The following is a 12,625-nucleotide window of genomic DNA, read 5'->3' as shown; positions in this document are numbered from 1 at the left end:
TGTTGTAAACAAAACTGTGTGGGTGTGCCAGGAATATGTTGCCATAATGCCAGAGGCCTTGGTAGAAAAATATTCAAAATAGGTTTATTGAAGCTTGATGGACATTTCAGTCATTACTGAGATACTAAAATCCGTGATGGTGTATTACTTAAACACCCCTTGGTGTTGGCGCGTTCACGGGATATGTGTGTTAGAATAGTGTATTAGAAGTGTCTTATTCACCTGAATGTTATTGAAACAAAGAACAAAAACACACATAAACACAAACGTAATTACTTGTGTAACGAGCAGAAACCATAATGTAGCAAGAGGTAAGTGGAAAAATACAAACGTATCACTTCATTCACAGACTTGTCGGCCGATACATTTAGAAAATACATACATTAATAATTATAAATAGAGCACAAATACACTTTGAGCACCTGTAACCATCATAATAGATTAATAATACTACAGTAAACGGAGAGCAACTTGTATAACCCTTAGTTAGGCAATAACTGCTCCTATAATCTCTATAGCCACAAGTAAACCTGAGTATATCTAAGTAGTTAGTACAAGTTTTCTGTATCACAAGTATATATTTATATAAAGTAGGATAAATGATAATAGGGAAATATATTTCAATAGATATTAAACACAATGTTAAGTGAATTAAAAAACAAATTGGTAAGTATAACAGAACGAACCAAGAAGGAAGAGAAACCCCAGTATAGGAAACGCCCCATTCCCTGTGGTGTAAGTGATCAGTTTTACTGGTTTAAGAACAAATTTAAAGGTAAGAAATATTAAAATATATACATATATGTCAAGGTTTTTCAAGTGACTGACAGTGAATATCGCAATTGATGCTTCAATATGTTAAAAATGAATTGCCCGCCACACATGCAGCTACTCAAATACTCTCCGCAGGGGATATATGAAAGAAGGACACTTCCAACACGGAGATGTTCTTCAAATAACTTCACTTTATGAGGCACAGTATACCGGTGTAATACCGGTGTAATACCGGTGTAATACAGGTGTAATACCGGTGTAATACCGGTGTAATACAGGTGTAATACAGGTGTAGTTTAGTCTTGTCTGTTGTGTGAACTGGACAAGATCTTCAAACTGCTTTTTCCCTGAGGAACCTAACACACACACACACTGAACCATAGTATTATACTATGTATACATAGTAACAGGCACACCATAGTATTATACTATGTATACATAGTAACGGGCACACCATAGTATTATACTATGTATACATAGTAACGGGCACACCATAGTATTATACTATGTATACATAGTAACAGGCACACCATAGTATTATACTATGTATACATAGTAACGGGCACACCATAGTATTATACTATGTATACATAGTAACAGGCACACCATAGTATTATACTATGTATACATAGTAACGGGCACACCATAGTATTGTACTATGTATACATAGTAACGGGCACACCATAGTATTATACTATGTATACATAGTAACAGGCACACCATAGTATTATACTATGTATACATAGTAACGGGCACACCATAGTATTATACTATGTATACATAGTAACGGGCACACCATAGTATTATACTATGTATACATAGTAACGGGCACACCATAGTATTATACTATGTATACATAGTAACAGGCACACCATAGTATTATACTATGTATACATAGTAACGGGCACACCATAGTATTATACTATGTATACATAGTAACAGGCACACCATAGTATTATACTATGTATACATAGTAACAGGCACACCATAGTATTATACTATGTATACATAGTAACAGGCACACCATAGTATTATACTATGTATACATAGTAACAGGCACACCATAGTATTATACTATGTATACATAGTAACAGGCACACCATAGTATTATACTATGTATACATAGTAACGGGCACACCATAGTATTATACTATGTATACATAGTAACGGGCACACCATAGTATTATACTATGTATACATAGTAACGGGCACACCATAGTATTATACTATGTATACATAGTAACGGGCACACCATAGTATTATACTATGTATACATAGTAACGGGCACACCATAGTATTATACTATGTATACATAGTAACAGGCACACCATAGTATTATACTATGTATACATAGTAACAGGCACACCATAGTATTATACTATGTATACATAGTAACGGGCACACCATAGTATTATACTATGTATACATAGTAACGGGCACACCATAGTATTATACTATGTATACATAGTAACGGGCACACCATAGTATTATACTATGTATACATAGTAACGGGCACACCATAGTATTATACTATGTATACATAGTAACGGGCACACCATAGTATTATACTATGTATACATAGTAACGGGCACACCATAGTATTATACTATGTATACATAGTAACGGGCACACCATAGTATTATAATATGTATACATAGTAACAGGCACACCATAGTATTATACTATGTATACATAGTAACAGGCACACCATAGTATTATACTATGTATACATAGTAACAGGCACACCATAGTATTATACTATGTATACATAGTAACAGGCACACCATAGTATTATACTATGTATACATAGTAACAGGCACACCATAGTATTATACTATGTATACATAGTAACAGGCACACCATAGTATTATACTATGTATACATAGTAACAGGCACACCATAGTATTATACTATGTATACATAGTAACAGGCACACCATAGTATTATACTATGTATACATAGTAACAGGCACACCATAGTATTATACTATGTATACATAGTAACAGGCACACCATAGTATTATACTATGTATACATAGTAACAGGCACACCATAGTATTATACTATGTATACATAGTAACAGGCACACCATAGTATTGTACTATCCCTAAGAACCGTTCATCTGGTTACATATTACCTTTTTTAGGATATTGTTGTAGCTTCTATGATCCAATGTTACCAGATTACTCCCTTTACTTAATAATAATCCTCTTTTCCAAGTCCATCATACCAGCAACCCATGTCAGGTAATACAATTCAGCTGTGTGTTTTCCCATCTTACTGATAAAGCGAATTGAAAACCTACAATAGAATAGACTTCTACAAAATAGTCCAACCAATACAGCCTCTGCTCAAAAACATACAGTGGTGTGAAAAAGTGGCTGAAAAAGAAAAGAATCGAGATGTTGCAATGACCCAGTCAAAGACCAGACCTCAACCCGATTGAAATGCTGTGGCAGGACGTTAAGAGAGCTGTGCATAAACAAATGCCCACAAACCTCAATGAACTGAAGCAACGTTGTAAAGAAGAGTGGGCCAAAATTCCTCCACAACGATGTGAGAGACTGATAAAGTCATACAGAAAACGATTACTTCAAGTTATTGCTGCTAAAGGTGGTTCTACAAGCTATTGAATCATAAGGTGTACTTAGTTTTTCACACATGGATTCTCCATTTTGGCTTTATTTTTGTTAAATAAATGATGACGGTGTAATATGTCATGTGTTGTTGTTCATCTGAGGTTGTATTTACCTAATCTTTAGACCTGGTAAGGAACAGATGATTGTTATTATGTCCTGATATGTAAAACCATGGAATTCAAAGAGGGTGTACTTTCTTTTTCACACCACTGTGCTAATGAAAATCAAAACCCTCCCCCTCCCCAAACCTGTTGTATTTCTGTACCCTTAACTCCCACCCACTCTCTCCCCTTCCAATTTCTGTATCCTTTTATCTTTGAAAAATGTATAAAATTCAAAGAAAAGAAAAGGTGCTGATGTTTTCATCTCCTTTTGTACAGGCCCACCAGATCCGCCGGTGACGGTGGTACAGAACCCAGCTGCCTCCTCGCACAACGTCATAGATTTTACCTTCCTTGAATTTGATAACACAAATGGTCCCATTAAGGCTTATGCAGTGATAATAACAACTGATACAAATGGTACGGTATAACTGATCTCTACAGAAAGTTCTGTAAATGTGTTAATCTGCGTTGGTAGATTATTTTATACAAATACAATTTGGTGTTTTTGGACCTATTGGATAATTCTTCCTCTACCTGGGACCTGCCATATACTGGGGCTACAGCAGCATTTCACAATTGAAAAAAAGGTGTGTGTGTGTGTGTGTGTGTGTGTGTGTGTGTGTGTGTGTGTGTGTGTGTGTGTGTGTGTGTGTGTGTGTGTGTGTGTGTGTGTGTGTGTGTGTGTGTGTGTGTGTGTAATGTACGTGTGTGTGTGTGTGTGTGTGTGTGTGTGTGTGTGCTGAGCACGCGCATTTTAAATGAAACTTCTTTGTCTTTTGTCACTGTTTTGTCACAGAAATTATAATTGTGATGTTTTTAATTAATCAAAACCCAATTATAGTGCCAAAACACGAAGAAGTTTGACTTACAAAGCGTGTCTTAGCTATTTGCACTTCTATATTTATAGTAACTGAATTCCTTGTGTGTGTCTGTGTGTCAGTCAGTGTGTGTGTCTGTGTGTGTGTCAGTCAGTGCGTGTGTCAGTCAGTGTGTGTGTGTCTCAGTGTGTGTGTCAGTCAGTGTGTGTATATCTGTTAGTGTGTGTGAGTGTCAGTCAGTGTGTGTGAGTGTCAGTCAGTGTGTTTGTGTGTCTGTTAGTGTGTGTGTGTCTCAGTGTGTGTGTCAGTCAGTCAGTCTGTGTCAGTCAGTCAGTGTGTGTGAGTGTCAGTCAGTGTGTTTGTGTGTCTGTTAGTGTGTGTGTGTCTCAGTGTGTGTGTGTGTCAGTCAGTCAGTCTGTGTCAGTCAGCTCACTTGCGGGGTAGAGGGTGTGCTCGGCGGCTCACAGGGGGGGTGCTCAGCGGCTCACGGGGGGTTACTCGTGGCTTATGGGTGGGAGAGGGTGTGCTTTCGGGTGGTGCTTGCTGGGGTGTTTAGCGGCTCACGGGGTGTATGTGTGTTTGTTCCTCCTGCTGCTGGAAGCTGGCAAAATGCAGTGGCAGTGAATGTTGCTGACGGCCTCTTCTGCCAGCAGTGACGTCACTTCCGTCACCACTGATGTCCGTTCCCACCAACTCCATTCACTGCCATTGAATTTTACTCATATGTTAGGTGCCGCTAAAGAAGTTTCACTTCAAAAAGACCCACCACCGTTTAATTTGCCATGCATACTACGAACACCCTGCGGATCATTATCATTTAATTTCTAAATCTCATGGTACAATAAACCATGAGCACTCAGCAAGGATAGCCATGTTTGGTAGTGTCCCCTCGCCCCCATGCATGTTTGTTATGGGGTAATGTTTGGGGTTTTAGGCCTGCTCAGGGAAGGTGAATGGGGTGAGTCTAAGCCAGGGCTATATACTGTAGGCTAGTAACTAGTGATGTATTGGGTCCAAATAATGACCGGGGAACGGGTAACCAGGGATAAAAAAAAATTACCAAGCCACTTAGCCAGGTACCCGGCAGGGTAGGTTTGAAGTACCTTCAGCCGGCGGTGGAGGGTGAGGAGGACGACAGTAACATACTGGTGGTAGTCAGCAGCCAGCGTCAGAGGGTGAGGAGGATGGCGGCAACAATCTGGTGGCAGTGGGAGCAGAGGAACATGTGACCAGAGCAGGAGCGGCACTAGAGAACAGCCGGGGAGGAGCCCGCCGCAGAGGTCCGACCCGGAAGTCTTCCGACGTCCGGTGTCTGCCGCTGCTACAGTGCAGCTCCTCCCCGGCTGTTCTCCAGTGCCGCTCCTGCTCTGGTCACATGTTCCTCTGCTCCCACCGCCACCAGATTGTCAGCGTCGTTCTCCGCACCCTCCACCGCCGGCTGCAGGTAAGTCTTATGCTGTTCTGCTCCTGCCGTTCTCCAAGAGGATGACCGAGGGAGCAGAGCGGGACGTAAATACCGGCACCGGGTTCCAGCGTACCGGTAATTTCTGAGTACCCGGCACATCACTACTAGTAACCCTTGGGGGTAAACGCCCTCTTAGTGTAGTAGCCAATATAGTTATCCTTAGAACTCCTGATGGATTGAATCAAAATCAATATTTCCTATATGTTCCAATATCCCTGTAAATAAATGAAAGGCATTTGTTCCATCCTCTAAAAGTCTAAATATTACAAACATGTATCTATGGCAAATAAAAATATGGGGTAGAGGACCCCAATCACCCGGTGCTGCAGAGCTTTGTATTAACCCACAATAATAAAATGAGTATGTCTAACTGCTTTTGAACCGGGTCACTTGATGTGAAAATGCGTGCTTGAGGCTGTATGCATGAATCCCCTAGATGGCACAAGGTGGCAGAGATATGCAGAGTTGTAAGGGGGGAGTCTTGAAACCCCCCCCCTGACCTCTCCAGTCTCTCTGAACTGAATTATCCTATATGCCTGGGGCAGCTCTCATGGGGCAGCAATAGTACTCACGTATATGGGAAACCACCGGCTCTGTGTGCTCCAGGCTGATGTAACAAGCAGAAGAAGTGTACCTGTTCCGGTGAGGAGAGGCAATTCAGCGGGCACCACGAGGCAGAAGAAAAAAGTTGCTGAAGCTGGACTGTGCTGTATAACAAATCCTTTAATGAAGCATGATTAAAAAGAGGGGGGATGCATACCCCTGCGCCTCTAACGCGTTTCACCCGCAAATTGGGCTTTTTCAAAATTTGCGGGTGAAACGCGTTAGAGGCGCAGGGGTATGCATCCCCCCTCTTTTTAATCATGCTTCATTAAAGGATTTGTTATACAGCACAGTCCAGCTTCAGCAACTTTTTTCTTCTGCCTCGTGGTGCCCGCTGAAATGTATCTATGGCATAATAAAGAAAGTTAAGGCTCAACATAAAGCTTTACACCTTTTTATTGAATGTGTTATTGAGAAATAGTTTTTAATTTGCAGTAGATATAAATATTAACGGGTTATTTGCAGGCCAAAAACCCCCCAGCGGGATTTTGTCAAAGACATACAAGGATTTCAAGAGCAAGAACACCAAGACATACGTTACCTATATCAAAGCATCTGCACCGCCCACTGGGAGATCAAATAAGGCAAACCCTATAGCAATACGTGTAGGCGATGGTTCCAGCACACATGGTTATAACAATGGGCCACTGGAACCATTAACAGCATACAGGTTAGTACATTACCCATTCTTTCATAATAAGAAGTATTTTTTTACATACTATAGCACTACATAGTACATCCCACTGGTAGTGGGGTGATGGGTCCCTCTGTTGAAGCGTTTACAATCATATTTTGGAGATCATGATCACAGAGAGTAGTTTTTTCACACAGCCTTCTGCAAGCGGATAATCCCAAGCCAGAAAGCTTGGCACCTTTTACAATATTAACTCCAATTAATACCAAACTCTAATGAAATGACAAAACGCATAACTGCATTCTCCTTCTATGAATACTACTGCATACTCTTACTACTTCTACATACTCCCACTACTGCATACTCTTACTACTTCTACATACTCCCACTACTGCATACTCTTACTACTTCTGTATACTCCATCTACTGCATTCTCCTTCTATGAATACTACTGCATACTCTTACTACTTCTACATACTCCCACTACTGCATACTCTTACTACTTCTATATACTCCCACTACTGCATACTCTTACTACTTCTATATACTCCCACTACTGCATACTCTTACTACTTCTACATAATCCCACTACTGCATACTCTTACTACTTCTACATAATCCCACTACTGCTTACTATTACTACTTCTGTATACTCCCACTACTGCATACTCCTTCTATGAATACTACTGCATACTCCTTCTATGAATACTACTGCATACTCTTACTACTTCTCCATTCTCCCACTACTGCATACTCTTACTACTTCTATATACTCCCACTACTGCATACTCTTACTACTTCTATATACTCCCACTACTGCTTACTATTACTACTTCTACATACTCCCACTACTGTATTCTTATGGGGTTTCTCATTAAACTGGTATAATGCCGATCGAATCACGAACACATGAAGGGAGAATCCATGAAATAGTACCCTGACTGACACTATCACAGGTTAACATTTGGGGTTCTCTGACGTCAATACTCCTGCTTTCCTGAGTAGGCTTGGGTCAAGTCTAAGCCGAAATATGTATTTTTTCCTCCTTCATTTGTATGCGTGTCATTAATATTCTCTTTCTTCTTGTAATTTCTCTCTCAGGATAAGTGTTGCAGGTTTTACTGCTATTGAGTACGACAACAGCACCGGTGTTATCATGGAAGATCGCAGCTTATCAACAACTTCTCCTTACTCAGATGTGATTAATACACCTCAAGATAAAGGTACTACTAAAGTGTTACTACTGTATAATGCACAGTACAACAACAAATAGAGTTATTGAAACCAGACCAAAATAAAAATGATGTTGACAACTAAAAAATCGAATAAGGATTATAATGGTCAAGTCATCGGAGCAAGGAAACCCACAACTCCCACACGTAAAGTACAACACAACGCTGCTGAAATCCATGCAAACGCCAGCATGCGCTTAGTACAGAGAGTCATACGCAGAGAATACAATGCTTATCATCATTTTATTAAATCTAGTAAGATCCAACAGATCCCAGCAGATCCAGATAGTGTCCGTTCATATCTCTAATATTTCAGGTTTTATAATTCACTTGTCATCAACTGCACTATGAGGGTTATTCATTAAAGCGCGATAGCGCCAGTCGAGCAGTACCTCGCGGAAACCCCCACTAAAGTCAATAGGGGTTTCTGCGCAGAAGCACCCAACTGACGCTATGGCACTTTAGTGAATAACTGTTGACTGCGCCACTGATTGAGCCACCTGTGGTGAAGATGGGATATCCTGAAAACGTTACCTGTAGCGGGGGGCTTGAGGGCTGGAGTTGAGCCGCTGCTTTAGAAAACACACTAAAGAATTGTCAAAAGAAATATCCATATGCTTATTTAAAACCACATCAATACTCCCAATTAATAAGAATTCAGATGTGGGTTATGTTTGCTGGATCCAATGCTGGAGCCATACAGTACCAACACAGCACTTTGTCCTCTAACATAGGACCGTGTTTTACTTGCATACAGCGTTCTGTTTCTTATTATAAACGTTTAGAGGAAGTTAAGTAGTTAATCAAATATACTGAGTTGCTCCTATTTCTTGGAAAGGTCATGTTACATGATTAAGTGTGTGTATGCATATATACACATATTTAAAGTAGCAATCCATACTCTGGTTCAAAAACTATATATACAGTGTGTATATATATATATACTAGATTTTGTACCCGGCTTCGCCCGGAGAATGTAATACTGAATACATGTCGCCGCCCCCCCCCCTCCCCACCTCCCTGGCGTCACATCTCCCCGTCCCCCCCCTCTCCCCCCTCGCTGCTGGATGTAGTGCGGGGTGAGATTTGTGTCTGTGTGTGTGTGTGTCTCTGTGTCTGTCTCCCCCCGCTGCCGGAACATGTCCCCGGCCCCTCCCCCCTCCCCACCGGCGGCACATCTCCCTGCGCTGCTGTGGCATGTCCCCTCGCTGCCAAATCTGCAGCAGAATGTCCAGTGAAAGTTTCGTTGTGCCCCGTGTGCCCCATGGTGCCGTTTCTGAGATTTTGATGCTTCGGACATACAAACAGACGGAATTCAACGTAGAATTATAGTATGTATGTACGTATGTACAGGAATACCCCGGTTTAAGGACACTCACTTTAAGTACACTTGCGAGTAAGTACATCTCGCTCAATAGGCAAACGGCAGCTCACGCATGCGCCTGTCAGCACGTCCTGAACAGCAATACCGGCTCCCTACCTGTACCGAAGCTGTGCGCAAGCGGGGAGACTATAGAGCCTGTTACACATGCGTTATTTACATCAGTTATGCACGTATATGATGATTGCAGTACAGTACATGCATCGATAAGTGGGGAAAAGTGAGTGCTTCACTTTAAGTACATTTTCGCTTTACATACCTGCTCCGGTCCCATTGCGTACGTTAATGCGGTGTATGCCTGTATGTATATATATATATATACACACATATAGTCACACACTGTGTCTCACACACACACATACACACAGTATCACACACACACACACACACACACAGTGACACACACTCACACAGTGACACCCACACCCACAGTGTCACACACACACACACACACACACACACACACACACACACACACACACAGTGTCACACACACACACACACACACACAGTGTCACACACACACACACACACACACTCACACACGGTGTCTCACACACACACACACACACACACACACACAGTGTCACACACACACAGTGTCACACACAGTGTCACACACACAGTGTCACACACACACACTCACACACACACACACCGTGTCACACACACAGTGTCACACACACACAGTAAGTTTGCAGCAAGCAAAAGCAGCCTTTCTCCTTACCTCAGCTCACATGTAAGGAGAAGAAGAAGCAGCCCCCCCCCTTCCCCCTCCCAAGTGCCGGGCTGCTAGAGCAGCTCCGAGGGGGGGAGAGGAGGCAGGGGGCAGAGGCACAGGGACAGAGCCGGGCACAGGGGCAGAGCCAGGGACAGAGCCAGGCACAGGGACAGAGCCGGGCACAGGGACAGAGCCGGGCACAGGGGCAGAGCCGGGCACAGGGACAGAGCCGGGCACAGGGACAGAGCCGGGCACAGGGACAGAGCCGGGCACAGGGACACTGCTCCACGGAGCGGCTCCGGCTGAGAATCACATTCACTGCACATGACACGCACAGCTCCGTCACAGGCAAGGACACGCCCCCTCCCTTAGTAGCCACGCCCACTCCCTTAGTAGCCCCGCCCCCCGCCCCTCTGTTCCAGCACTAAGGTTTTTGCTGAACATTAGAATGTCCATAACTTGGCGGGTGAGTGACATGTGAAGCCCAAAATAGTTGCGTTGACATACAAATTCGCAGCAGAACGTACAGTGAAAGTTTCGTGGTGCTACGTGGTGCCGCTTGTGAGATTTCGATGCTTCTGACATACAAACGGAATTCAACTTAGAATTATTTATATATATATATATATAAAATACAATGTATATTAAAAAAATAACATTACAGGTTATAGAAAATATTTCATCATATTTAGCTCTGAGATGCATTTTTGTAGGAGCTGTTGATTGGGGGTTTAATTAACACCTTAATTTTCATTTTTCCTTCTCCTAATAAGTCACTGCACTGCTTTTTTACGGTGTCGTTGCATTAAATAACGTTACATAATGGCTGATTTATTGTTATTTTCCATTAGGTGTTATTGCAGGGGCGGTTGTTGGCTGCATCCTAGGCTCGGGCGCTATTGGGATCATGGGATTCTTTATCTGGCGGAGACGCAGGTAAAGCCATTTGCTTAGGGTTACACCGCAGTGTCCCCTCCTATACTGTACATGTGATAATTTCACTTGTTCCACAAACAACAACTGCAATGTCAGAGCACGTGTTAAAAATCCTACATTTTCATATAAAAACACCTCATTTTCTCAACTGGTATCAACATGAATTACACGTTTCATCGTTATGCTCTTCACAGGGGAAATAGCATGTGCTTTGTTCTGCAAGTTGTGACATTTCTGCTTAACACGTAATTGCCACAGTACTGTGTGCGAGTCTTCATGGACTGCAAGTCCTGTTTGTGATGTATAGTGTGCTGTTACTAGAGTTCTTGGGTGGTGTACGGTTGCATATGCAATGAATGCGTTCATGGACAACCCGTCTCAAACTGTGTAAATATTGATATTTTGACATTAAGGCCCATATTCACTAGTGGCGCTATTTCATAACACCACCTGGGTGCTGGAAGAAACCTTCACGAGCAGTCACAATGGGACATAACGTACCTTACAGGTGTCTTTAGAAATAGGATAGTTTAGCAAATGTGCGCCCAAGAGCCTTTTTGCTTTCAAAAGAACTATTCATCCCACGGGCAGTACAAAGGACTCGGCCCATCCCTTAAGGTTGGAGGAAAGGAGATTTCACCAGCAACAAAGGAAAAGGTTCTTTACAGTAAGGGCAGTTACAGTGTGGGATTCATTACCCATGGAGACTGTGATGGCAGATACAATAGATTTGTTCAAAAAAAGGTTGGACATCTTTTTAGATGGGAAAGGTATACAGGGATAAACCAAATAAGTATACACGGGAAGGATGTTGATCCAGGGATTAATCCGATTGCCAATTCTTGGCGTCAGGAAGGAATTTATTTTTCCCCTTAATGGGGTTTTTTGTTTGCCTTCCTCTGGATCAATAAATAAGTATAGATATAGGATAAAGTATCTGTTGTCTAAATTTAGCATAGGTTGAACTTGATGGACCTACGTCTTTTTTCAACCTTATCTACTATGTAACTATGTAACTATGTAACTATATGTAACTGTGTAACTATGTAACTATATGTAACTATGTAACTATGCAATATGGTGGGAAGTGGAGTCGTGCAGTTAGTGGCACATTCACTTCCATTCAGTTGAAGTTAATGTTTTGTTCAAGAAATTAGTGCCCTAAACTCCTCCCGTGCTAAAAGAAATGCTTCCCGTTGATGTTAGGAGACACTTGAGCACCGGAGTGTATTAAAGTATATACAGTATATTTGTGTGTGTAATATACAGTATGTATGTATGTTTATCTTTATTTATATAGCGCCATTAATGTACATAGT

At 41.8% G+C, this 12,625-nt stretch overlaps 1 protein-coding gene across 2 annotated transcripts in view; it reads left to right on the top strand.

The window, feature by feature from the left end:
• LOC142464250 (receptor-type tyrosine-protein phosphatase beta-like) overlaps positions 1-12,625 on the top strand; it is a 158,311-nt gene that overhangs the window by 118,646 nt on the left and 27,040 nt on the right. For both annotated transcript variants that reach the window (XM_075567664.1, XM_075567665.1), the window contains 4 exons: positions 3,793-3,933; positions 6,868-7,072; positions 8,138-8,259; positions 11,222-11,306. In XM_075567664.1, coding sequence (XP_075423779.1) covers positions 3,793-3,933; positions 6,868-7,072; positions 8,138-8,259; positions 11,222-11,306 — 553 coding nt within the window. The remainder of the gene's footprint in view (positions 1-3,792; positions 3,934-6,867; positions 7,073-8,137; positions 8,260-11,221; positions 11,307-12,625) is intronic.

Source organism: Ascaphus truei, chromosome 12 (assembly GCF_040206685.1).
Source record: "Ascaphus truei isolate aAscTru1 chromosome 12, aAscTru1.hap1, whole genome shotgun sequence".
Taxonomy (NCBI): Eukaryota; Metazoa; Chordata; class Amphibia; order Anura; family Ascaphidae; genus Ascaphus; species Ascaphus truei.
This window is presented reverse-complemented; position numbering and strand designations above follow the sequence as displayed.